At 48.8% G+C, this 25,050-nt stretch overlaps 2 protein-coding genes and 1 long non-coding RNA gene across 9 annotated transcripts in view; 2 read left to right on the top strand and 1 right to left on the bottom strand.

Moving 5' to 3' along the window:
* STX3 (syntaxin 3) overlaps window positions 1-17,047 on the top strand; it is a 41,708-nt gene extending 24,661 nt beyond the window's left edge. For 4 of the 7 annotated variants that reach the window (XM_037137812.2, XM_053659091.1, XM_037137813.2 and 1 more), the window contains 8 exons: window positions 1,332-1,431; window positions 2,309-2,383; window positions 3,516-3,583; window positions 4,943-5,051; window positions 5,933-6,006; window positions 6,203-6,337; window positions 7,993-8,103; window positions 12,707-14,542. In XM_037137812.2, the coding sequence (XP_036993707.2) occupies window positions 1,332-1,431; window positions 2,309-2,383; window positions 3,516-3,583; window positions 4,943-5,051; window positions 5,933-6,006; window positions 6,203-6,337; window positions 7,993-8,103; window positions 12,707-13,060 (1,026 nt within the window). In that variant the 3' untranslated portion in view covers window positions 13,061-14,542. Of the gene's footprint in view, window positions 1-1,331; window positions 1,432-2,308; window positions 2,384-3,515; window positions 3,584-4,942; window positions 5,052-5,932; window positions 6,007-6,202; window positions 6,338-7,992; window positions 8,104-9,575; window positions 9,694-12,706; window positions 14,543-15,038; window positions 15,122-15,420 lie in introns of those variants that run through there. The other 3 variants (XM_037137816.2, XM_037137814.2, XM_037137815.2) reach the window with 3 other exon arrangements.
* A 286-nt stretch (window positions 17,048-17,333) lies between these two features.
* Window positions 17,334-21,253, bottom strand: MRPL16 (mitochondrial ribosomal protein L16). Its single transcript, XM_037137811.2, has 4 exons — window positions 21,074-21,253; window positions 20,648-20,713; window positions 18,836-18,984; window positions 17,334-18,012 (listed from the first exon to the last, which is right to left on the bottom strand). Exons 1-4 carry the CDS (start codon window positions 21,126-21,128, stop codon window positions 17,527-17,529), a joined length of 756 nt encoding a protein of 251 aa, XP_036993706.2. The 5' UTR covers window positions 21,129-21,253; the 3' UTR covers window positions 17,334-17,526.
* A 63-nt stretch (window positions 21,254-21,316) lies between these two features.
* Window positions 21,317-25,050, top strand: part of LOC119043717 (uncharacterized) — a 32,816-nt gene continuing 29,082 nt past the window's right edge. The window contains exon 1 of the long non-coding RNA XR_005081468.2: window positions 21,317-21,372. This is a non-coding gene — a long non-coding RNA (uncharacterized LOC119043717). The remainder of the gene's footprint in view (window positions 21,373-25,050) is intronic.

Raw genomic sequence — 25,050 nt, 5'->3', positions numbered from 1 at the left:
CCTGGGTCGAAAGGGTGATTGTGTGGTGCACTGACTAAATTAGTCAGGTTCTGAAACGCCTCCAGAAGGTGAGGTTGATGAGGACAGAGGAAGGAGCAGCTACAGCGGGGAGAGGATGAGGGGGGGGGAGAGGACGCACGTGCTCCCCAACCTCAGGAAGTCCCACTGGCAGGCTGAGGATGGAGCACCGGGACTCGATCGTCCTGCCCATAGGGCTGGACAACCCTCCTGCCATCCGGTCTCCCAATGTCCGGAGCATTCTGAGCCTGAGGCCCCACCGTCTCATCCTAGCAGCTTCCGGTCTCATTTTTTATACCGTTGACCACACTTTGGGTCATGATGCTTTTCCATTTATGAAAAAGATTCCAAATATATTTTCTAAGACGTCTGATCCATTGCATGTGCAAAATCTAAGGCCTCTGGCTTGTTAAAATATGTTAGGTTCATTTACCAATGGTTAGTGTATTTCATTCTAGAAAGCCTTTGCCCCACTCAGTCCTGTTTTATATAATGTAATGGCTTTGGCAAGACAGTCATGTGATGGAAATAGAAACTTGCTGTGATGCAGTGACGTTTTATGAGTTGGCAGGAGGAGCCAGTGTCTGATACAGAGATAACGGGGAAGGGAAGGGTAAAGGAGACAATTTCTGGTCACCCAAGGGCCCGATTCTGAGGTGGCTATGCCTCTAAGGCTGCCAGATTTCACAGGTGGCAGCTCGGGCCTTTTCAATAGTCGCATAGACTTGGGATTCTGCTGCGAGTGAAATGGGATGGAAAGGCCGAACAGGCTCAGGCTGCCTCCCGATATGGTCACTGCGGAGTCTCTCTCTCTCCTTTGTCTTTCTCCGTTTCTGTCTTGCTGTTCCTCTCATTCTTCTCTCTCTGTTTTTCACGCTCCAGGTGGGTTCTCTCCCTTGCACCTCTTTTCTATGCCACCTTCCCTTTTCTCCTCTCTCCCATCCTCATCCTCTTTCTTACTTCGGGGTGTGGGGCAGGTGCAGGGGGCTGACGGATCTGCCTGATCAGGTGTGTTGGTCCTTCTCTGATTCCTCTTCACAGCTTTTCCCAGCTCCTCTCGACTCTGGCCTGAATCTTGCTGACCAAGGGGGGCAGATGTGTTCCTCTCAGGGAGCAATGGCGTGGCTTTTCAATGACTACTCCGTTGGGATTACTTTATCTATGAAAAGCAGAAGACACTTTAGTCATCATCTTCTTCCCCAAACCCAGAGGGTGGGCAGCTTTCACCAGGGAGCTCTGCTAAGTCCTGGGCGTCCTCAGTCACGGACATACTCCTCCTCTGATGACAAAGGCCATTGTCTTTCTGATGACAGATTGAGGAAACTCGGCTCAACATTGACAAGATCTCCGAGCACGTGGAGGAGGCTAAGAAACTCTACAGTATCATTCTGTCTGCACCAATTCCAGAGCCCAGTGAGTGTTTACCTAGGGCTGAGTCACCCAGCAACGGCCTTTGGCACTGGGGCTGAGCCAGTCTTGTTTTTCCTTCTCTCTGTGCACAGCAGGGGAGTGTATGTAAGCATTACATTCCACTGGTGTGCACATCATCTCATCCCCCATTCTCCTGCATCCTGTCTGAGGTCACCCCTCCCAGTTACGGTCAGCTCTGGCCTTCACGGCCCTGCATAATCCACGTGGCCAGACTTTCCTTCCCCGTTGGTCACTCTCAGGACTAGCAGCGACCCTTACTGCTTTCTACTTTCCTCATCTCTGCCCAGCCTCTGCCCCTTTGCTTGTGCCATCTCCTCTGCCTGAAATGCTTCCCCCAGCCCCTGTCCAAGTCCTCCAGATCACGCGCAGGTTTTTATGAGGTGCTCCAAGGTGGTTCAAGTTCACCTCGGTCCCTCTCATCACGAGTTTCCTATTTGGTACCTATTTGGTACTATTTGGTTTGCCATGGAGGCAAACTTTTTCCCCCCTGATTATTTCACATTTTTGGAGTGGAATTTAGGGCTATATTTTGGATTCCATAAGAACAAGGAACAAGCTTGATACTGTTATTTTACTGTTCAGATTTTGCAGGGACTCTATTACCTAAAGATTAAAGTTGGAATGTGTTAGTGGTGCACATGGGAATCGTCTTGGCCACCTTCCTGCTGTCCTCCCCCATGTTACCTGCCAGACTAAACTTTGTTCCCCAAGTGCTGCTTGTCCCCACGGGTCTTTCACAAATTGTTTCTTCTCCCAGAGACTCCAATCTTAGTCTGGGCGATGGGTGCCTGAGGGAGCGCCTCAGCTCCTCTATTGATTGGTCTTTTCTAACTGATCCTGCCTGCCTTTGTTTACCCAGAAACCAAGGATGATCTAGAGCAGCTCACAGCTGAGATCAAGAAAAGGGCCAACAACGTCCGGAACAAGCTGAAGAGTAAGAAGGGAGCCAAGGGGGCAGGCCTGCCCCCCACCTCCCGTCCCTCTCCCATCCGCAGGGTCCAGCTCTTCTGGCCCGAACCTCAACCCCATGGAAGTGACGCCACTTGTTCCACCTTTGCCTGTGGCTTGGGCACTGTCCCTGGAGTGGCCTGTTATAGCCCCAGAAATTTATCTCTTTTTGATCACGAGCGTGGTTGAAAGAGTGCAGGACTGAAGTTAGGAGATGGGAACTCGTGTGTGTTCTCAGCCACTGAGTAGTTGCGTGACGTGGTCCTGTATCTTAGTCCCTCAGCCTTTCCGTTCCCCCAGCATCCACAGACATTTGAATAGTACTGGTCCAGCTATATAGATGCAAAGTATGTTATTTAGTCCGTAGACACTTTTTGGGGAGGGCAAGTATATCACCTCCCATTACCCCAGCCCCACCCTTTAGGTTCAGAGCATCGTTCAGTGAAGCTGAGGTCAGAGATTTCATTTCCTCTGGGGGCCCAGAAGGTCTCTGAGTTCCATGGCTACGGTCTGCATTCTTGTGCAGTGTATTTGGTGAATGCGTGTTATTGGTCAGAGAGTGAAATCAGCATCGCTCAGCCCAAGTTATTGTTTCTTCCCCCCAAACAAGTCACAACGCCTGTTTTCATGGGGGCGGAGGTCAGAGGTAGAGGTCACAGTTGCACCTTCCAATAATAGTGGTACTAGTGTGTCTGCCACTGGGCCAGGCAGTCTGTGGGCAGTCCCGCTGAGTCTTCACATCAGGGCCACGAGAGGGGACTGTTGTCCATTCCATTTTTATGGTGAGGGAACGCTATGAGGGGTGAGGTGGCTTTCCCCAAGCCACACAGCTAATAAGTGGCAGGACAAGGGTTGGAGGCTAAGTTTCCTGGTGACAAAGACTCATGCTGTTAACCACTCTGCTAAGATGCCATCAAAGAGGACCCAGTAATATAGTAAAGGGTGTGCAGTGCCAGGCCTGTGGGGCACACATAAGCCGACGTTTTGAGATTGTACCTGCCTGTCGTTCCATCTTCACGGGCTGGCTGAGAGGGGGCGAGGAGGTTTCAGTTGGACTGTGTGTGTCTCGGAGGAGAGCAGCAGGTGTGTCACTAGAATAACCCGCCTCTCCTCTCCAGATATGGAGCGGCACATCGAGGAAGATGAGGTGCGCTCCTCAGCAGACCTTCGGATTCGGAAGTCACAGGTGGGACTTTCTCTGGTCTAACAATCGTCTAGTCCAATCTTTTATTCTCTTTCTTAGCTCAGGATTTTTAAAACATACAATTCTTACTTGGAACTCAGTTGAAGAACTGGTAAGGGGGAGCTGTCCAGGGTGAAGCAGAGGACGGGTCCAGCCCTCCCGGCCCCTCTCCCACATGCTCCTTCTGCAAGGAGACCCCTGAAGGGCTCCCAGGGCTCCCAGAGCACGGCTTAGGGTTTCACGTGCCTCTTAGTTTCATAGGGGAGGAAACTGAAATCTCTCTAAAGATGATCATTAATTGTCTAGTTTGGAGTTAGTCTGGTTGGTGGTCATCAAAGACATGATCCTTGTCCTTAAGGAACTGGCATGACATTCCAGTGGCATAAGGAACCTACTGTGTAAGACCTGACAGGGGAGCAGTGTGCAAAGGCGTGACCTGATGCTTGTGCTCTCAGCACTAGAAGGTCTCGGGAAGAACTGGGGGTAGCCAGAGGAGCCAGGGCCTTGGATGGGTAACAGCACCCACAGGGACAGGCTCGGGGGTAGAGGTTCTCCAAAGAGGCAAGGGGACAGGAGCGGTGTGTGTGTGTGTGTGTGTGTGTGTGTGTGTGTGTGTTGTGTTGATAGCAATAGTGCTGGCTACAGGGCTGCAGTAGCGGTGAAAGATGAACATGCAGAAGGGCAGCTATCTGGGTAAAAGGCTGTTGTGGGGCAGTGGACATTGAGTTTTTGGTAGAGAAAGTAGTACCGTATTCCAGAGGTCCTTGACTGTTTGATTACCACTGAGCAGCCTGGATGCGTTTACTTCAGGCTGCAGGCTGCTGGGAAGAGTAATCTGGTAGGTACTGGATGTAGGAAGGGAGTCTGGCAGCGTTAGAAAGCAAGCCAAGCGTTGTTGCAGAAAAATGCTCCTGGGCCATGTGGGTGCCGGGCTCTGAGATGCACAGATTATCTTGTCTGGCCTCACGATCACCATATGACGCCAGCAGGGCAGGTAAACAGATGCTGAAGACGTACTTTGGAAAGGTCAGTGGTCTCTTCCATTACTGTAAAGTTAGGAAATCAAAAGGTGGAGTTTTATACACTGGTCTTTTTTTTTTCTTGATTGTTGTTCAAGTACGTTGTCTCTATTTTCTCCCCCACCATCTCCGCCCCCCCAATTCCCGCCTCCCACCCTTGATCCTACCCCCTTTGGCTTTGTCCAAGTGGAACCTAGTGAAACCTCAACAAAACAAATAAGCAAGCAAAATATACATTGGTCTTTTGATTCCAAGGCCAGTGCTGCAGGAGACCAAGCTGTAACAGGGACCTCCCACCTTCCTCACCTCCTGGGGCTCACCGCATCTGACATTATTCCCACAGCACTCCGTCCTCTCCCGGAAGTTTGTGGAGGTGATGACCAAATACAATGAGGCTCAGGTGGACTTCCGTGAACGCAGCAAAGGGCGAATCCAGCGGCAGCTGGAAATCAGTAGGTGTCTGAAGTTCGGGGATGCTTTTCCATGTTTTTCTGCCGTGTGGCTGTCCGTCTAGGTCATGAGACCCGGGGAGAAGGTGCAGCACCTGTGCTGTGGCTTCCATCTCACACCCTGTGGCCACGCCCAGGACAGGTGTTCCAGCGCTGGCTGTTTCTGGAAGCTGGTTCTTGGGCTGAAAGGTGGCTCTGTGTGTATCAGGCCCAAGTGATTTTGTTCGTGCGGGAGCCAGCATTCCCTACATATAGAGGAAAGACACCGAATAGTTGCTGTCTGGGAGACTCATGCCATTTTTTGTGTCTTTTTGATCGCAAAGAACATTTATGAAATGGGAGGTATAGCGCTAGTTGCTGTGAGGGGTGATGACGTTAATGGAGCCGTGGCCTTTAGGAACTGAGTAACGTGGAACACGGGCCTGCGGGGTGGCGCGCCCTGTAAGTGGAGACACTGTAGGAACAAGGAAGTAGGCAGAAAAACGCAGTTGTATTTAGGACTGGCAGGTTGTCCTGGGCCTGGGAAACTGTGCATTCGGGAGAAGCAGTGTGAGGTTCACAGGGATGGAGGGAGGGCTCACCCAGCAACCAGCTCCTTGTCCCGAGGGCCTTGGTGTAGTGATGGGCCAGTAAACGTTCTGAGCTGGGAAAGAACATGGTGAGGTGTATGTTTCAGGAAGGTAATTGCTAATTAACAGGAAGGTGTTAAAGATGAATCGGATTAGGGGAGAAATCAGAAGACAGATGAGTCAGGAGATCATTGGCAGACTGTTGTTAAGGCCACGGTCCTTGTGGTGGAGTTACCGTAGTCTTAATTTCCAGAGAACTTTTGAAATGGTGTGCCTCGACCTTGTACTTGATGCTGTCTTTCTTTTGTTATAAAGCTGGCAAAAAGACAACAGATGAGGAGCTGGAGGAGATGTTGGAGAGTGGAAACCCTGCCATCTTCACTTCCGGGGTGAGTGACTCGGGAGCTGGGGTGCACAGCCCTCCGCAGAGGAAGGAGGCCACTGGGGAGTCCCATTCGGGTAGCGAGTGAAGGGTGGGCTGCCGGTGTGGGGAGGCAGGGGAGGCGAGGGGCTTGGCGGGAGGGTGTGTGAAGGCTTCAGCAGGGGGCGGTGGCTGATGGCCTGTCCTTGTGGGGCCGCTCGTAGATCATCGACTCTCAGATTTCCAAGCAAGCCCTCAGTGAGATCGAGGGACGGCACAAGGACATTGTGAGGCTGGAGAGCAGCATCAAGGAGCTTCATGACATGTTCATGGACATCGCCATGCTGGTGGAGAACCAGGTAAGTGGCTGTGGGTGCCAGTGTGTGGGGGGGGAGGGGAGGGGGCGGAGCTCATGGTCTCCTGGGAATGATGAGGGAGGGACTGGGAGCCAGGTGGGGCGGGGCGGGGCGGGAGAAGGATCAGAATTTACTGAATGGAGACACAGAATTCCAGTATCCCAGGGAAAGGAGTGCTCTCTTGAACCCTGACGCGTGGGGCGGGCTGGGTCTGTCATTCTTTCCTGGCACTTTGGCCTCACAGTTATTTCTAGTTAACATGGGGTTTGATATGTCTGTCAAGTGCCTAGTTCCATCCAGAGGCAGGGTCTCTTTATTTATTTTTCTTAATTAGAGAATCAGGCTTTTAATGATGAGGCCTTAAAACAGTCCCCTGGTATGAACTGCGTCACTGGTAATCATGAAAACATGTGCTGTTTTCCCCACTTAGCAGTGAAAAGTTAGGTGTAGCAGTTTTAATTTTTTTTCCATTTTGTTTTTTATTCTGTATTTGCTCTTCCAAAAAGGTTGACACTTTTTGCTGGGGAACTAGAGCACCCAACACAGTGAATGAGGGAACAGCAGGATATTTACATAAAAACTCGAAGCACTTGCAGAGCTTAGCAGGACAGCTTGTTCCCACCCCGGGTGCACTTCTCCCGGGTGCGAGTCTTCGTCCCCGTGTGTGGTGTTAGTGTCACACAGTCAGACGGCCCAGTCCTTACGAGGCAGCCAGACACGGTATGGTGTCACGGTGTCCTGCCACCGTCACTGTGGACCTGCAGCTGCTCGGCCAGCTGGACAGGATTGAGAACCCCCTTGGGAGAAGGACGGCAAAACCTGGCTGCAGCCGCCGCACTGCCTAGCTGGTCATTGACGCTGGTTCCCTGCTCAGGGCTCAGGTGCCTGTCCTCTGCCCCTTTTGGCCTTTGAGACCCTGTTTCTAGTCCCTCCAGCCCCACTTTTCTTTCTTCTCCCCACACTGCTCTGCCGGGAGCTGGTTTGAGATTCAAGTGCTGGTAAGTGCCTTCTCTGCTTACGGACTGCCATAGAGCGAGGGGTTGGGCTGAGGAGAGTGTAGGCAGGTGAGGAGAATTCCCATCCTAAGATGCCAGAGGTTAGTTGGAATGTCACAACTTCCTGTCAGGAAGTGATAGCTGGGGAATGGTTGGGAATCTTGTTCAGAGATCACTGTGTCTTAGCCACACAGTCTGGGTGCACCCTGTATATCACCTAAGGGGCCTGGGAATGTCTCCTACAGAAAGCGCATGTTCCCAGCCTCAACTATTATATTAAGCACCTGTGGTGTGCCAGGCTCCATTCTATAGTAGCGAACAAACTTAGTTCAGGACAAATGAACTTGGTTCCCGTCCGAATGGCCAGCAAGAGGCCAGGATCCCAGTAACGCCCTAGCAACAGGTAGTTACCGGGCATGTAGGCAGTGTGCTCCAGGTGACCAGCCAGTACCTGTCACAGAGAAGCGATTCAGTGAGAGTGGCACCAAGGACGGGAACCGTGGGTCAGTCACAGGGGAACAGGGGAAGTGTGTCTTGTGGAAGGCCGCACTCAGGCTCTCTGGATGCTCCTCCCGGCATCGAAGTTTATAATGTGGGGATAGCTGGGGCTGCCCTGGGGCAGGGGCGGGGTGCCCGAGGGTGACTAGTGTCTGCTCTTTGCAGGGGGAGATGTTAGATAACATAGAGCTGAACGTCATGCACACGGTGGACCACGTGGAGAAGGCCCGGGATGAGACCAAAAGGGCCGTGAAATACCAGGGGCAGGCCCGGAAGGTGAGGCTCTCCGGCTGCCTTTGGAGAGGAGTCCATTTTGTGCACTGTCTCTTGCTCTTTCTTCCCTCCATCTGTCGCTTTTTGTGCTGCTGCCACTCCTTGCATCTGGGGCAAGGGAGCCATGATTGACCGTATTGAGAACAACATGGACCAGTCAGTGGGCTTTGTGGAGCGGGCCGTGGCCGATACCAAAAAGGCCGTCAAGTATCAGAGCGAAGCTCGGAGGGTGAGCGCCTTCGTCCCAGCTGCTCCTACTTGCCTCTCCCCTCTCCAGTCACCCCCACCCATGTCCTTGAACCTATGCCTTCTCTCCCTGTCCCGGCCTTGTCCAAACCCGTGTCAGTGTGGCCTAGAGACTAGCCATCCTCCCCTCCCAGGTGTGTCTCCCATGGATCTGGCTCACAGGCTCGCACCCAGGAACCCACACTGAACGCAGTTCTGTACAGTGGATGTACCACTCGGGTGTCGCGCTTGCACAGAGCTCGTCGTGCTTTCAGATGCTGCACTTGACTCCTCTGTCTTCAGAAACCTTCTCTCTATTGTCTTCTGCTCCACAGGCCCCAGCTCTGCCCCCTTTTTCTCTACCATGAACCCAGTGCTATGCTGGTTGCTATGTAAACATCTTACTCCTATATCTCATGGAGCATCTATTACTTCTTCTTCATGGATGAAACCGTTGAGGGGCAGGGATGAAGTGTTTCAGTAATTGGCTTCAGGCGTGTAGTCAGCATAGGAACTGGGGTTCAGACTCAGATTCCAATCACGCTCTTTCCACCACACTGTCCTCTCTCCCCAGCCCGCTTCCTGCTGCTGAAGCTGCAGGCCTTCCAGCCCCCCTGCCCGTGACTGGTAGCCAGCTCTGTGGCTGCTGCTTTCTAGACTGTTCTTTTCTGTTTCTCCTGGGCTCTGATATTTTTCTTCTTCTGTTCCTTGTTTTCCTTCTGACTTATTGCTTGTGCAGGGTTTTAGGATGTGGGGGAGTTATTTTACGTGATGGACCCGGGCTGGTTCACAGCAGAACCATAATCACACTTTTTGATCCATAGCCACTGGGGTGGTTAGGGGGTGGTGCACTGTATGGGAGAGATGGACAGAAGTTTGGCATGAGGGCTATGTCAAAATCATCTTTACATTCCTTCTTGAAAAGGAAAAGTGAGTTTATGTCTTGGCCTGTTGCTACTTGGTGGCTCCGTGATAGTTGCTCTGACATCTGTCCACATGTGGGAGACCGCAGTGTGAGCCGAGAGCTGATAGAAACTCTGTGTTTCCATCTGGAGTAGCTGGCTAGCCAAGAAGTAATCTAACAAACATAAAATACCCTAACAAATGTGTCCGTGGAGAGAGGTGGGCCGTTTTCTTTGATAAGATGCTTTCACTGTCGAGGTGAGAGGGGCTGGGTTTTGGATGAATTATCGTTGCTCTTTGGTTGTTTGGAATAACGACTTGTGTTTGTTTCTCTCATCCCTCTCCAGAAACTGATCATTATCATTGTGCTAGTAGTTGTGTTGCTGGGCATTTTAGCGTTGATTATTGGACTTTCCGTTGGGCTGAAGTAAGGGCGGCCTGAGAGGCTGCTGCACTGAAATGTAAGTAAGTAAACGGAAGGTTCTCGGGGCTCTGTTTTGGCTTCCTGGGATTCTTTCCCATTCGCCTGGGATTTCAAATTCCACTTCTCCCGCCTTGCGATTGTCCTCGCACACACTGAGCTCTCTGAACCTTGCAGTTGCCCGTGCATTCTTGCATCTCTTTAAAGTTCTGTTCTTGGGTTCCGGCTGCAGTCCATGGGTTGGGTCTCCTGTTCGTTCTTATCTGGTGGATTCTGCCCGTGCTCTTGCCTGTTAGTGTGTTTTGCCACCATTCCTGGCCTGTCTGAGCACCTCGTTGGCATGCTCCTTCCCCAGCAAGCATGCTTCTAAGCTGGGCACCAGTTGTGTTTGGGATCTGGGGGTTGTCTTCTGAATTCTCACTGGATTTCATGGATGTTGGGCTTTGCTTTCATCTCCTTTTCAAGTAAATGAAGCTTTGAGTTGGAGTTGGGGTCTCCAGGGGTTTGTGTGTCGCTGACTGGTGGGATTGGGAATAACTTAGTAGTGAACGTTTTTGAGTGTTGAATTGTGCCAGATGATACACTCAACACCGTATACACACAACACTGACTCCTCACCCCTATGAGATGGGTGCTGTTATCATCCACATTTTGTACATGAAGACACCTCGGCTTAAAGAGAAGTGACTGAACCACGTGTGAACACACAGATACTGGTGCACCTAAAAGGGCCCTTTACTACATCTCAGTTTCTCTCGGTACAACAAGGTGGCTACTCACCATTGTTTACGAAGCCTAGCAGGATGGTGACTTTAGAATTTAGCCTATTAATTTCTTGAAAATCTGGTAAAAAGAATACAGCTGACCCCTGAATCAGGACGGCATGTGTACAGTGGTAACATAATAAGAAAGATTCGGTTATTGGGACTGTTAAAATTTAAGACTCTTAAGTCTGTGACTTCTTGAACATTATTTTTTTTCTGAATAAAATATAGTATTCTTTGTTTAAAAACTCATAAAAATGCAGAAAGGGTGAACAGAATTAATGTTTAATATTACGGGTGATAAACTTATGGCATATTGACACACTCAGATGTAGTTTTATACAGTTCAGACTATGGTTTTCTAGTGATAGTTACCTATAGTTTTTTTAACCCAGTTACAAAATTATAAGCATCATTCCACACCACTGAAATCTCTTTGTAAATCTGATTTGCAGCACAAGGTTGTGAATGTACTCTCAATTTTTTCACATTTCCCAGTGTTGGAGTTTGTTATTATTGTTCTACTGTTACTAACAGTACGACTAACTTAGAACATAGTTTTCTCATTTCTATTTTGTCTTTATTATAAATTCATAGAAGTTGGATTACTGGGGTAGATAAAAATATTTCTTTTTTAAAAAAGATTTTATTCATTTATATTTAGAGAGAGGGAAAGGGAAGGAGAAAGAGAGGGAGAGAAACATCACTGCGTGGTTGCCTCTCATTTGCCCCCTACTGGGGACTTGGCCTGCAACCCAGGCATGTGCCCTGACTGGGAATCGAACTGATGACCCTTTCCTTCACAGTCCGGTGCTTAATCCATTGAGCCATACCAGCCGGGGCAGAAGTATTTCTAAGACTCAGTATGAACTACCACGTTGATGCCCTGTACTGACCCTTCACTTCTCCCTCCCGCCTTCCATGTCACCGGAGGGTCTGGAAGCCACATTACAGCACTAACCATCCCCTCCTCCGGAGAGATAAGCAGCAATGAGGCCATCAACAGGTCTTCCATGATCAATTGATTGGTTCTTTATTCCCCCAGCATTTGGCATCTAGCCCTTTATTATTATTAGTTTTTTGCTTTTAAAGTTCAAGTTTTGTTCTGACTCTCATTGGAAAGGATGTTAAAATCAGGCAAAGGCATGATAGTGGATATCTCATATCCTTGGCTGAAAGATTTCTTGCTAATCCATAATGCCCTTTACCATTCCTAACTCCAGGAATTCAGAATGTAAATGGATCACTTTTAAGAATGAGGAGACTCATCAGAATATTATTTTTAGCTGATGTGCCAAGTCACTGAGCAGTTGTTGAGTTGCTTACCATGATGTCCACTGTATTTCCTAATGAAATCAGGACGGGTTGTTACCAGGTCTGGACTCCGCTCTGCCTCCATGCGACCTGAGAGAGAGAGGTCTCTGAACAAGAGGGAAGGAGGACCACCCACATTTCTCTTCCCTAGTTGCGTAGCAGTTACTGCTCTAGGGAATAACGTCGCCCCCTTTTCAGACGGGAAAGTTCTTTGAAGCTCAGTAAAGTCAAGAAACGTGCCCAAACATACGTAACGAATAAGGTGGAGTGGCCATAGTATAACCCTGAACTGCTCCACACTCTTCTCGATGTGCCTTCCTGCCTTCTAAGGAAAGAGAAGATGCGAGTCCCAGAGAGCTTCTGAAGCGTGTATTCGAAAGGTGTTGATGTGAGCCCACAGAGAGAATAGGTGTTTTTTTGTTTGTTTGTTTTTAAAAAGATTTTATTTATTTAATTTTAGAGACATGGGAAGGGAGGGAGAAAGAGAGGGAGAGAAACTTCCATCGGTTGCCTGTTGCATGCTCCCCGGCTGGGGACGGAACCTGCAACCCAGGCAGGTGCCCTGACCGAGAATTGAACTGGCAACCTCTTGCTTTGCGGTACAATGCCCAACCAAACCAGGCCACACCGGTCAGGGAGAGAATAGGTGTTTCAACAAGTGGTTGCACCTCCCCCTCTCACGTTCCATGGGAACGTGACAGCCTGTGTGAATGGCTAGAGAAGGCCCAGAGATTTTGAAAATTTGCCCCCTTATCATGGGGCTTTGCTTCTTAAGCAGTGGGGTATTGAATTTCAGGTCCTGTCTTGGGCCTGCCTATTGGATTTCTCAGGCTTAGTGTTGACTTTCCTCAGTATTCTCCTTTTTCCAGGCATTTCTGAGTTTTCCTTTCCACCTTCTAGGTTGTGGCTGATTCATAATGTTGCTCTTCACTGTCACCCTGTGTGCTGATCGCTGCCCCTCCCCCTGCCTCCCTTACAGCCCGATTTTACTCTCGCCTGGTGTGGCCACCTTGTCTGCAGATGGGAATGGACTTTCAGTGGCCTTCCTGAGAGAGTGGGACCCATTCCTTTGTCTCCTGTAACCGTCCGTGGACCTGACCCAGCACAGCATCCAGCCCTGGAGGAGTCCGATGCACCTGATGCAACCCCGAGATCCCCTCAGACCCTTCTCTCCCCGAGTGCCCAGAGCAGCCCGGCTTCTCTCTCTTCCCTCCGCTGTGTCAAATTGTGCCTCGCACCTTGGGAAGCCAATGATCTGAGACCTTTCCAAAGTGCTGTATTTTCTACCTCACGGAGTATTCTTCTCCCAAAAATTGCATTGTACTTTTTTTAGGAGGGTTTCTTTGACAAAGCAAAGGGATTCTTCCAAGTTATGGCAGCAGTAAGGTTCGGACTTGAGTCTTCTACCCGGCAGGATCGCAGCACTCAGTTTGCTGTCCCTGTGTCCTGAAAACATGAGGGATTGGCAGATGTCGTTTGGTCTGGGAGCTGACTTGTTTGAAATTCAGCCTTAAATTAAGCTCAGTACGTTCAGCTTGGTGGCCACCCCTGACGCTCGTCTGCGTTGTATCCTCATGTTCACTGTGGGTGGTGCCGGCGTGACACCGCCGTCTGAGGGCGCCATTCACAGAGGCTGAGAGGAAGGGATGTGTCTTTTCATGGTCAAGTCTTGGAGACTGGTTGCTCAGTGTTCGAGTCATGCTTTGTGTAGCTGCTGCCTTGAAGCCAAATATGTTTTGCTTAAAAAGAAAAATGTTGGCACTTAAAATTGGGCCAGGAACAAGGTGCTCGAGTCTCCGGCTCCGGAAGTGCTTCAGACTGGTGCCAGCCTTCAGTCATTCATTCCATGCGTTCCAGATGCATTCCTATCATTCTGTGCGATGTAAATATTTTCATGAAGTCTCTCTCATGAAGTAGGAAGGTAGAAGTGGAGGACATGCTAACCTCAAACAATAACCTTGATCTAGGCTAACAATTAGGTTAAGAGACATTTGCTTACCTGCAAATGAATCACAGTAGTAATGCGATCTTCCCATGTCATCGAGAAACCTGCTGGTTCTGTATGAGTCCTAGGAGAATCGTAGACCTTTGGGGTGAGGACTGAGTTGACCTCCGTGAAGTCTGTCTGCTTAGCAGACAGGCTTGCCAAGCTCTGGCACCTGCCCCTACCCGCTGATGAGGCTGGGCTCGCCCTGGGAACATCCCAGAGCAATTTGGTATCATTCGTGTGGCCTTTGGAACGTCCTCTCTCTGGGGCTGAGTCAGTTGGGGCACACCAGGGATTACTGAGTTGCTCTTCTTTCTACTGGGTTAGTGAGCTGGACAGGTTCTTTGTCCCCCCCAGTTCTTGTCAGGGAGGAAGCAAAGCAACAGCCAGGACATTTTCAAATGTAGCAACTGTGCTGGCCCAGTGGTGTCTCTGATTCCCTGCTGGTCCCTGCCAGTCTGTCTGATTTACTAATATATTTCAGCATTGATTTTAATGCTTTCTAAGACAGGGTGTGCACCCTCACCCAGGCACTGCCCACTGGCTGCCTCTGCAAAGGCTGCTTCCTCCCAGTCATGGCCCAGCACTCAGATGGAGCCCAGGGCACACCCCCCGTGCCCGTGGCTGTGAAGTCGACAGCAGACTGGCTCCCGCAGCAAGGCCAGACACACTCTAATCACAGGCTTTTGCTCTGCTGAGACTGAGGTCTAGGGCTTATAGTTTGGAATACAGTAAGTGAAGGGTTTTGTTGTTTGTATGTTTTTAAAGATGTAAACTTGATTATTTTATTGCTATTTAAAAATAAATGACTTTATAGTGATTGTGAAACAGTTCTGGCTCTATTTCCCTGAAAAGTACTTGGTGACTGGGTGCCATCATGTGGTGGCTTTTGTTTAGGTTTTGGACAGGGGTTTCAATCTTTTTTAAACATGCTCTGGGTCAGGTGGATCAGAGGTTCTAATTTTTGAAAACAGTTCGACTCTCGGAGTGTGGTGTAACCATTTGAGTTGCAGGGCTGAGTGCTCCCCCGAGGAGAATTTGGCCCCCTCATTGGAGGTACTGGCCCCGGGGGCAATGGGGTGAATCAGTGTGACAGGGTCTAGACAGCGGGACACTTGAAGCGCTGTCCTGGGAGCGGGCTGTCAACTGAACTGCTCACCTGGAAGTCACATCCCACACCCTGGGCTCTAGAAGCCAGATCCAGGTCCCCTCCTTCATGTCCTCTGTCACGTCCAGACCCACGCTGCCTCCCTTCCTTGGGACCTGGACCTGCACGGTGATGTTATTTCTCATGTGCTTTTTCTTTCCTCGTCTGGATAAGCAGAAGAAGGTCATGATCATGATCTGCTGTGTCATCCTTGCAATCATCTTAGCTTCTACCCTTGGGGGCATATTTGCCTGAAAAAGGTGAGCCATCTGTGGGGAGGGTGAGGCCTGCCCTTGTGTGCCTGAAACACTCGCGTCCTGCGGGCATTCCTTGTCTGTCACCAGGTGCCCTAATCTGGGCGGGACCAGGTGTTAGAGGAGACGAAGGTTGGAGAATGCTGAGAAGTGAGAAAAGTGAGCGAAGAATGAGTTGGTAGGAGGCAGACAGGGAGACAGAGGGGACGACCTGTACCACACCAGGTCTGGTGGCAGAATGGCCCTGATCTCGACACCGTGCTGTGTGGCGTATGACTTTCCCGTCTTTCTGTTGTCTCCTTCAGCCCCTGCAGCTGGATCCGCGACTGGCATTTTTAACCCTCCTCCCCCCTCGGTGGTGCCATCACTTCCCACTGCGGATTCCTCAACAGCGACTCCTCTTTCCATTACGAAACCTCTTACCACACAGGGCATCGTCCATCGACCACCTACAGGAAGTTATGCAGGGGGAGGCTCATGACCATGCAGAGCCGGGTGGCGGGCAGGCGTGAAGGGACAGAGCAGAGACACCTGGCTGGTCGGAAAGACGGTTTAAAGGAGTGGGCTGCAGGCTCACAGGCACCGTGGTCAGGAAAGAGGGCAGACGCTGCAGCACAGCTGGTTCGACAGGACCTCGGCTCACTGCTGCCAGCTCACCGGGGTCAGGGCACTTGATACTCCTCTTCAGGTTCTTCTGGGTCCCACCCTTCCCCAGTCCCGCGTCTGCCTCCTCCATCAGGGCCCACTGGTCTTCAGAGTGGAGTGTGCAGTGACAGGCACCACACACGTCTTGCTCAGTGCTGTGTCCTGTGCTCAGCACAGGGCCTGCCTTGGACAGGTGCTCCACTGTCTGTCCACTTAATTACCTGTAGTTAAGATCTGGTTTCTGCTCACAGACAAGTCCTTGGAGTTGACTCACATACCCTTTAAGGCACCAGTGGGATATAGTTTGTTAGTACCAGAGGCTGCATAAAATGCCTGGAATGGGGTGATCTACTTCTGTGAAACAGGACCCCCTTACAGCAGCTTGCACTGTAAAGTCCTCTCTCTGCGGGTGGTGATGGTGGCCTCTCACTCTGCTGAGGTGCTTGGCTCCAGGATGGTGGTCCAGTGAAGTAAACATGGGTCCAGAACAACAGTAACAGGTTTAGAGTAAGGCTGGACCCGCGGCGGCCAGCAGTACCGCGCGCTGTGAAGGAGGCGAAGGTGTTGGGTGAGAAAGGCGAGGTGAGACTCTCACTCACATCTTCCCCTGGTGCATGTTGCTAGCTGGAACTGACTTGGCCAGCAGTGTGCCCCCAAAGCTGTTCCACACACTGTCCCCAATTCAAGGTTCCTGTTTGTTCTATGCAATTTAGTAATTATATTACAAGAGGTTAACGAAACTTACACTAAAAATAGTACACAACTTTTGAGGACCACACACTGTTGAGATAAATGTGAGCTTTTGAAAGTGAATGCTTTTCTTTACAGGGGATCTTTTAAAGAAAGCGGGATAAAAACATTTGACACTTTTAGTTGGTGTACAGTCTACCCCCTTTCAAAAACAAGTGGTTTAATATTTCTGTCACTTTGTATTGCCTTTAGTTTGAACAGTGGATAGAAAGCTGCTGCTGGCTACTTCTGAACAATAGATTAATCTTGGTAAAGTCAAAGGGAGCTGCAACCTTGGGGCCCTCATTTACCCAGCAGTTACCACTGAGTGTGATGTGGGGACACGGCACTGGACGAGGACCTGCAGGGACACAAAGGCAGAGCCACTGTTCCTCCTCAAAGAATCTCAAACCTGGGCAGGGCCACACAATTTCTACTTTTATCAGTTCCTTTTGCTAAGAGGCCAGGGTGTGTTCCTGGCTGTATTGTCCAACGTCCCCGCTTCCAAGATCGAGAGAAGATGGGTAGCTGGGCATAAATAAATACCTGTTGCATTAACCTCTGTACTGTCATTTTTTCCTTTGCTTTCCCACAAACGTTTGTTTTTGTAAATAATAATATGTTACGGAAACTGGCTTCTGAAGCCAGTCAGAGTGCTTGTCACGGTGGTGCATGTCAGAGTTAGTGCAGACATTACGTCTGACTTGCGTCAGAGGTGGGAGATGCCACCACCAGCTGGAGCCCTGCAGACGTTTGCCACACAGCCAGGGAGGGCCAGGGCTCCCGAGGGCTCCTCAGGCCTGTGTCTTCATCATTGAAGGGATTAAGGGTGACCGACGAGAAGTTATAACGTGACTGATACTCAAATTTTATTTAGTGTATACATAGTGCACTTAAATCACTTTCCCAGAGGTCACCCACAGCACTTGCACGCTGCTCCCTGGTTCTGACACCAGAGCCCCCCAAAGCCTCAGGGCGGGCTGAGGGAACACAAATGCAGACTCCTTCCCCCTGTGCCTTCATCTCTCACATTCTCACTACACGCGTTCAGGCAGGTAGAACTTGCCCCAGTATCGCCCCTTCTGGGTCAGGTCATAGGGGCTCAGTACCTTCCGTATCCCCAGCATGTTGGCAGTGGCTATGCGCTCAAAGGTCCAGGGGTTTTGGTTGTTACGCTCTCGTTCCTCTTGGTCTTTCCGCATCTTCTCTAGCATCTCACGGCTCACCGCCTTTGCTGGGAAGGGCAACTTGTGGGCCACCTGGTCGAGGAAACCTTGTACCTCTTTGAATTCACAGCGTCCCCCCATCTCTACTATGAGGCGGCCAGTCTTCACGGGAGTCACGTAGTGATCGATGGCACCTTTGCCTCCCCCCATGCGCTGTCCCATACTCTTGCGGGTGATGGGCTTGAAAGGGGGTGGTACTCGCCACAAGGCAAACATGGTCTTGGGGTCCATGGAGCGGTTGATTGTCAGGCGCATCATTTCAAAATGGCCCCAGTGCAGGTAACCACCACCCAGTGCCTAAAAGTCAATGGAAGAATTAGAAGCACATGGGGATTTAGATATCTTTTATAGGCTCTATTCTTATGTCTTTTATGGCAACTGTGGCTTCAAAAGGACTCATGAAAATAAGAGTTCTAATAAGTACCATGGAAAGCCTAGGATTGAGTACTAAGTGAGAACAAGGGTGGACCCACTTCATGAGTAGCCAGGAAAGGCCTCTCTGAGGAGGTGACATTCAAAGCTGAGGCCAGAACAGTAAGAAAGGGCCAAAGGAGGAGAGAAAAGTGTTGCAAGCAGGAGTGGTGTTGGCGAAGGCTTGATGAGTTGGAGAAGCCAGTGTGACTGAAGGAGAGTGCGGAACATGGGCTGGCGTCTGAACGTGAGGTTCTGCAAGGCAGGCAGAGGCTGATCGTGCAGGCTGTGGGAAAAGGACTTTTAAAACATTGCTCTGGATGCCTGACGGGAAATAAAGCCCAGCCCACACACATTTGTGCAGCTACTGACATTCAAGCCCTCATGGAAGCTACTGAGTAAGGGAACAGCTGTCTCACAGGCTAAATATTGCATAGTTTTATTTTTCCAGAGGCCTGAAAAGATCTCATAGCTGATTCTGGAGTAAATTAGGTAGCCTCTTTCTTGCCCTGCTTTTACATTCTTTTTACTCTATATTAAAAAAAAAAGATTCATAACTCAAATGTTTACTGGTTGTTGCACATCGGTTTAAAGGGCAACAAACAGGTGGCAGTTTTAATAAAACCAGTGAAGGCGGAGACTCACCAAGTATGAGATTATGGTGATCTGGCTCCCACCCTGTAGTTGCCTGATGCTGAGCTCAACTCACCAAGATTGCAAAGTTGCCTTCTGTGAACTCAGTAGCTTCTGTAGAAGGTCCTTGTATGTCACGTAAGTTTTTGGGTTCTCTTCTGACTTTCGGCACAAGTGGTACCCTTTCAACAAATCTCAGCTTTGGCCTTTCAGGAATGGAAACATCTGAAAGAAGCACAATTAAGGATAAGTGAACTGCACATCTCCAAGGATTCATCTTCTTCCTAGAAAGGTTTGTAGCAACCAGGAGAAAGTGTTAAATAAAAGTTACTATGGAATAATAGTTCCAAAATGACGTTAGTTTTTTCTTGTGGATGCTGTTGCTGACACTGGGATCCTCTGGCTATGACATTGGCTCATGTAAATGTTTTTGAATCTTTGACGATAGCAAAGTTTTTGCTTTTAAACCCACATGCATTTTTAAATGCCTACTCTGTGCCTAACACTCTAAAGGGACCATTTGGGACAGTATAGTAACACAAGACTCACAGGATAACACTGGCCAACATTTTTTTTTAACTTAGTGCTAGAATTGAGCTGAATGCTTTACATGCATTATCTCATTTAATCTTTTAAAACAACTTTTATAGTCTTGGTTTTTTTAGGGCTTTCTTTATACAAGTTTTGAACTTTTTGGTTGTACACACATATATCAAAGGGCCAAATAAAAAACCATGCAGCTCAGGAAATTACCCCAGAGTGATGCTTAAACACACCCATATAACTATCTCTCAGACCAAGACACAGAACACGAGGCAGGTGGCATTTTTAATCTCCATTTCACAGAAGAGGAACTAGAAGCCTGGAGAGAGATTCTAATTTGGTTTAGGCCATCCAGTTAACACAGCAAAGCCACACAGTATGACACTTAAAAAGCTGCCTCTCTGGATGTTAACGGGGGTTGTGGAAAGAATACTACATTGTACATGAAAACACCTCAGTTCTGCTCTGCCACGTTCTTGGTGGGCAACTTATGACCTAGGACTCCTGAGGTCAGTGCTCTTCCCTTTCCTCAGGCAGGGGCCCTCTGTAGAGGCTTGTACACATCCTACCACATGCAACGGCGTGCTGGGTGAGGGTGGGTGGGCTGACGTGCAGGTCAAGACACCCTACATCTATCGTGTCTGGCGTTTGGGTAAAAAATGAACTTGTAAATTATTTCTATAGTAAAGCATGACTCTACCATGGAGTCACATATAAAACAGAAGACTTCAAGGAAATATCAAGTTATTAACGGGTTATTCAGAATTACAGAAACTGCCCCCCCCCCCCCCAAGTTTCTACACGAAGCCAGAGAGAAACAGTGATGCCCCCTCGGCCTACAAGTCCACACGTACTTCCGGAGCAAGCAGTAGTGTAACAGTTACGTGTAGAAGATAAGGCTCTCAGAGGTCCAGGCCCCTTGCATTGCGATTTCCAATATATAGTTTTTAAAGGAAATTAGATTTACAAAATTGCAGCTTACCGTCAACATTTACATTTAACAAATTAATGCTTTTCACATAATCTTGTTAAGTGGCTGCATATATGTAACCTCATTTGGAGAGAACATCTAAAGTCTAAATTTGAGGCCCACTGGCCCGAGCTGAGGGTGGACAGGGACAGCATTCCCATTATACATTTGTTCCATAAAAGCAGGGACCTCTTTGGGACTGCTTTGTTCTTTAACTAGAACACTGCTTGGCATACTGAAAGCCCTCAATACATACTTATTGAATGAGTGAATGGAGATGGAAAGCATAAGAACACTCTGTCTTCACCCCAACCCCGCGCTGGGTTCCACCAGACAAACCGCTTACAAACGTGAAAAGGACAAATCACCTCTCACCCTCAAAAGTCGGCACCGGGAGCAGCGTCTTCAGGCCAGCACTGGCGGGCGGCGCTGCCCAAGGATCTGTACGAAGACAAATCAAATTAAACGAGGAAGGCGACAAGGCCGGGGTCATAGACACTCTGGGCCAAAGGCACTCCCGATCGAGGTGTCATGAGGGGTGGGACGCGGGTTCCACTAAATGGGTTCGCAGGCCCACGCGCCCAAAGAGACCACCAAGCCGGGATCTCTGGGCGCCAATCCCCCCCCCCCCGCAGCTGGAACCCTTTTGCACGAATCCTATGGCAGGAGGGGCGGCAGCAAAGCGCAGCCCCTACCGGCGCTTCGGCAACCATCCGCAGGACTTCTCTGAGCTTGCGCGATAAAGGATAGGGCATGGGGTGGAAAAAACTGACTGCCGGTGGGTCCGAGCGGACGTCTGACCTGATAAAGGCACTCGCAGGAGGGGCGCGCTGGCGCGAGCCAGCAGACGCCACATGGTCACGCGTGTCCAGCCACGCCGAGCTCCCACAGCGACCACGGAGGTTACCTTCACCCAGAGTGTAGCACTGTAGGACCCTACGGAATTCGCTCACACCGCTCTCCGATGGGCCGGAAGTTGCATTTGCGCGGGTGCCTTCCGAAGAGTGTCCCCACGGAAGCAGAAGAAACTCGAGCTTCTGGGCATGGGTTCCGGTGCTGGCTCCTGCTGGTCTGGAAGGAGTCCTCTTTGATGCTGTGGGGTCTGCATCCAGTTTGGGGTCTTTTCCTAGATGAGGGTCGCGGGACGCGGTGTTTTCTCCGCGGATTACTGTGCTGAGAAAACCTGGATTCACACAGCAATTTGGTTCTGTTAACCTAAAAGTAAAAAAGTTTAGGCGAGAGGCAATAACCTCTGAAATCTCAAAAGAATTATAATTCTGCGAAGCAATGTTTTGGGAAGAAACCCCAATCATATTTAAATTGGGAGTTGAAGGCAAGGGTTATTTATGAGAAAAGGAAGGGGCATGATTGTGTGAATAGAAGGAAGGACTTTCTGTAGATGCCGATAAAGGACACAGTGGCGCCTAATTCTAAGTGTTTTAAATTTCAGGTCAATACTTACAATGTCTGCTTTCCTGTTTTCTTTGCAAATAGTTGTTTGTAATACAGAGCAGCTGTAGGCCCAGTACAAAAGTTATTTTACCTGGTTTTGACCTTACAAAGGTTTGAGGAGTAAGAAGTGCAAGGCAATTCATCTTGGATTTCAGCTCTGACTTCATTTTAAAGTGGCTTCATTCATGTTATATTTTACAATTTACAGTTCCTTACAATTCACTACATCACACTTCTCAAGGGTGCCCCTCAAAGACTGATTCATCATTGTATTAACATTTACTGAGTGCTTGCCATGTTGATATAGGGTGCAGCTGGGATGGGGGGAGAGCAAAAAAGATTTGGAATGGTGCTCAGAATTCAAAGTGTATAGGAATATTGGAGAGACATATAAGATGTCCTTGCCCCTTCCCCCCCACAGGTGTGAGTTGGGGGAAGGAACACATGGAGCAGGAACATGCAGGGCTGTTTTGTACAGCCACAGCCTTGCAGCTAATCCATGGCATTGTCTTTTAACATACCTATAGCCTTTGGATATGTTAAATGGCAGTGGCCAGGTTTTGAGCCAGGGAGAAGGGAGTGTCTTCGACCCAGGATGAAACTAGGGGCTGTGCCCTTGAGAGAGAAGCACCTGTGTGAGAGCTTGGAAAAGATGGGCTCCAGGACATGAGGGGAGAACTGCCCAGGTGAAAGGGAAAACCACGCAGCTTTGCAGAATGGCGATCCCTGCAGCCAGGTGAAGGAGAAAGCCACATGCTTTTGGTGGAGTGTGAACCCCTGCAGCTTTGGTAGAAGAGGCCCACGCAGCTTTGGGGTGCCCCCTTTGGCCGCAGGGCCTGGAAAGCAGGAGAGACTTTGACTAGAACTTGGTAGAAAGAACTCTTGCCAGTGGACCGTGAGAAGGTGCCACATGATTGGATTAATGAGAGATCCTGCCTACATGGTGATACAGCTGATGGTGCCAGAGGCCTGAAACACAGACGTGTGTTCCTTTCCTGATTTACGGTACCCGGAGTTGGGACAGTGGGAGAAGGGAGCGCTGTGTGGGTGTAGGAGTATACCCTAAAGGACTCTGATATTTTAGTAGAGGTGTTGGGCCTGAATAGCATTAAATAAACATTTTGTTTCCTTTTCACAAATCTCTGGCATTGAGAGATATCTTTCCAATTGGCGGCGGACAGGAGAGCCCAGTAGATATCAGTATTCTGTCCTTGGGAGGGGCCCCTGTTGTATAGCAGTTTTTGGCATCCCTAGGTGGGCCAAATATTGTATTGCCCCTCCCTCGGACCTCTTGTTCGGTAACAGTGTGTCCGGCATTTAGTCATCCCAACAAATCCGCAAGATAAGTTATACCCATTTTCGAAGATTCCATCCTGAGCATCAAGAATCTAATTTTCTCAGGTTTGCAAACAGTACAAGTAGAACTTGAACACAGTCTGTGTGACTCCAGAGACTCCAGTGAATGGAAAATATCATAACTTGATATCAAGTTAAAATAATTATTCCAGGAGGATATTGGGCAAATCATTTATATGGGCCTAAATTTTTTAATATTTAGAACAAGAGTGGATCTTTTTCTAAGCTTCTAGGACACAAATGGGATTAGAAAATTGAGACAGATGTCTATTGTATTTAAGTTGCATATAATTTTTAATGAGCAAAAAGTACTTGGTAGCAACCTTCCTCCCTTTCTCCTTTGCATCTTCACAAATTTGCATAACTGACCACACCTCTAAGTAAAAGTTTAGGCTTTACCAGCCATGGCCAGTAGAGGTCACAAAAAGCGCTTCTGATTAGTCACTGCAACAACTGAAATGTGGCCTTGGGCACTGTGCCTTCTGCAATAATGACCATGGCTACATTTGATTAAGGCACTACTCAAAGCGGAATTACAACTTGTTGTAGTGGATCCCAGGTCAGTATCACTTCCCTGTCTCCCACCCCTGCAGATACGGATGAACACACACAGGATTACTAGGCAGGTAGCTAAAATAAGGTTTTCATGTGTGAAACCAGCCTGTGACTGTCTCCCTCTTCACTGTCTCCCACACTGCTGTTCCTCCAGTTCCTATCATGAGAGCAAAAATTGCAGGCAGGACTGTTTTTTAAATTTTGTCAATTATAGTTTATTGATTATACTATTACAGTTGTCCCAATTTCTCCCCTTTGCCCTCCTCCACCCAGGACCCCTCACTCCCTCAGGTAGTGTGCCCCCCCCCCCATTGTTTACGTCCGTGAGTCATGCATATAAGTTCTTTGGTTAATCCATCTCCTATAACATACTTTATATCCCCATAGCTATTCTGTAACTACCTATCTGTACTCCTTAATCCCCTCACTTTTTTATTGATTCCCCCACACCCCCCGCCCATCTGGCAACCATCAAAACCCTCTCTGTATTCATGATTCTTGTTTGCTGAGTTTGTGTTTTCAATTCAGTTGTTGATAGATATGTATTTATTGCCATTTTATTGTTCATAGTTTTGAACTTCTTTTTCTTAAATAAGTTTTTTTTTTTAACATTTCATATAATCATGGTTTGGTGATGATGAACTAACACCTTTAGTTATTTCTTGTCTGGGAAGCTCTTTTTCTGCCCTTGGGGCATGACTCTTGTGCGTGTGTGCGCACACATGTTATTTTCGTTGCCTAATTTATGGTTAAATAAGAAAAAAGTCTTTGTTTAAAGTAAATCTTCCCATTTTCCAGTTGCTCATGATCATGTATTGAATGGAGGAAACTTAGAAAACAGAGAAGCAAGCAAAGTCAGTCTTCAATAATTCTACCTCACAGAGAGAACCACTGTACCTCTCTGACGTAGGTGTAATTACGTAATGCCATGTCATCTGCTTCCTTCACGTGAATGTCTTGTCATGTCGGCTAGTGTTTATTTTCTACTTGAGTTTTAGTGACTTTTAAGTAACCCATCATATCTCCTCTGGGACATTTTTTCCATGTTATAAACATTATGTTATGTTATGTTATGTTATGAGAGAGCACTATTTACCACTCCTTAAGGGTTCCTTCATTTCAGTAACAGTCCTGGCCTTTTGGGGGGATATAGTGACTTGCCTAGTAGGTGTGTTTAGGATGGAACCTGAGCCTGTGTGGTTCACACCTCTCTCTCCCGGAGCCAGACTGGTACCAGAGAGCAGGTCTTTGCTCTGAGATGCAGTGAGATGCAGGGGTGGGGGTGGGGGCAGGAGACCTGTGACAGGGCCGTTAGGTCTGTCCGCTCTGGAGTTTACTATATATATATGAAAGTGTATCTTTTTATATATATATGAGAGTATCTTTATATTTATATATATATGAGAGTGTATATA

Source organism: Artibeus jamaicensis, unplaced genomic scaffold (assembly GCF_021234435.1).
Source record: "Artibeus jamaicensis isolate MK-2021 breed Jamaican fruit bat unplaced genomic scaffold, CSHL_Jam_final scaffold_614, whole genome shotgun sequence".
NCBI classification, from domain to species: Eukaryota; Metazoa; Chordata; class Mammalia; order Chiroptera; family Phyllostomidae; genus Artibeus; species Artibeus jamaicensis.
Note: the sequence above shows the minus strand (reverse complement) of the source record. Positions and strands in the feature narration are given on the sequence as shown.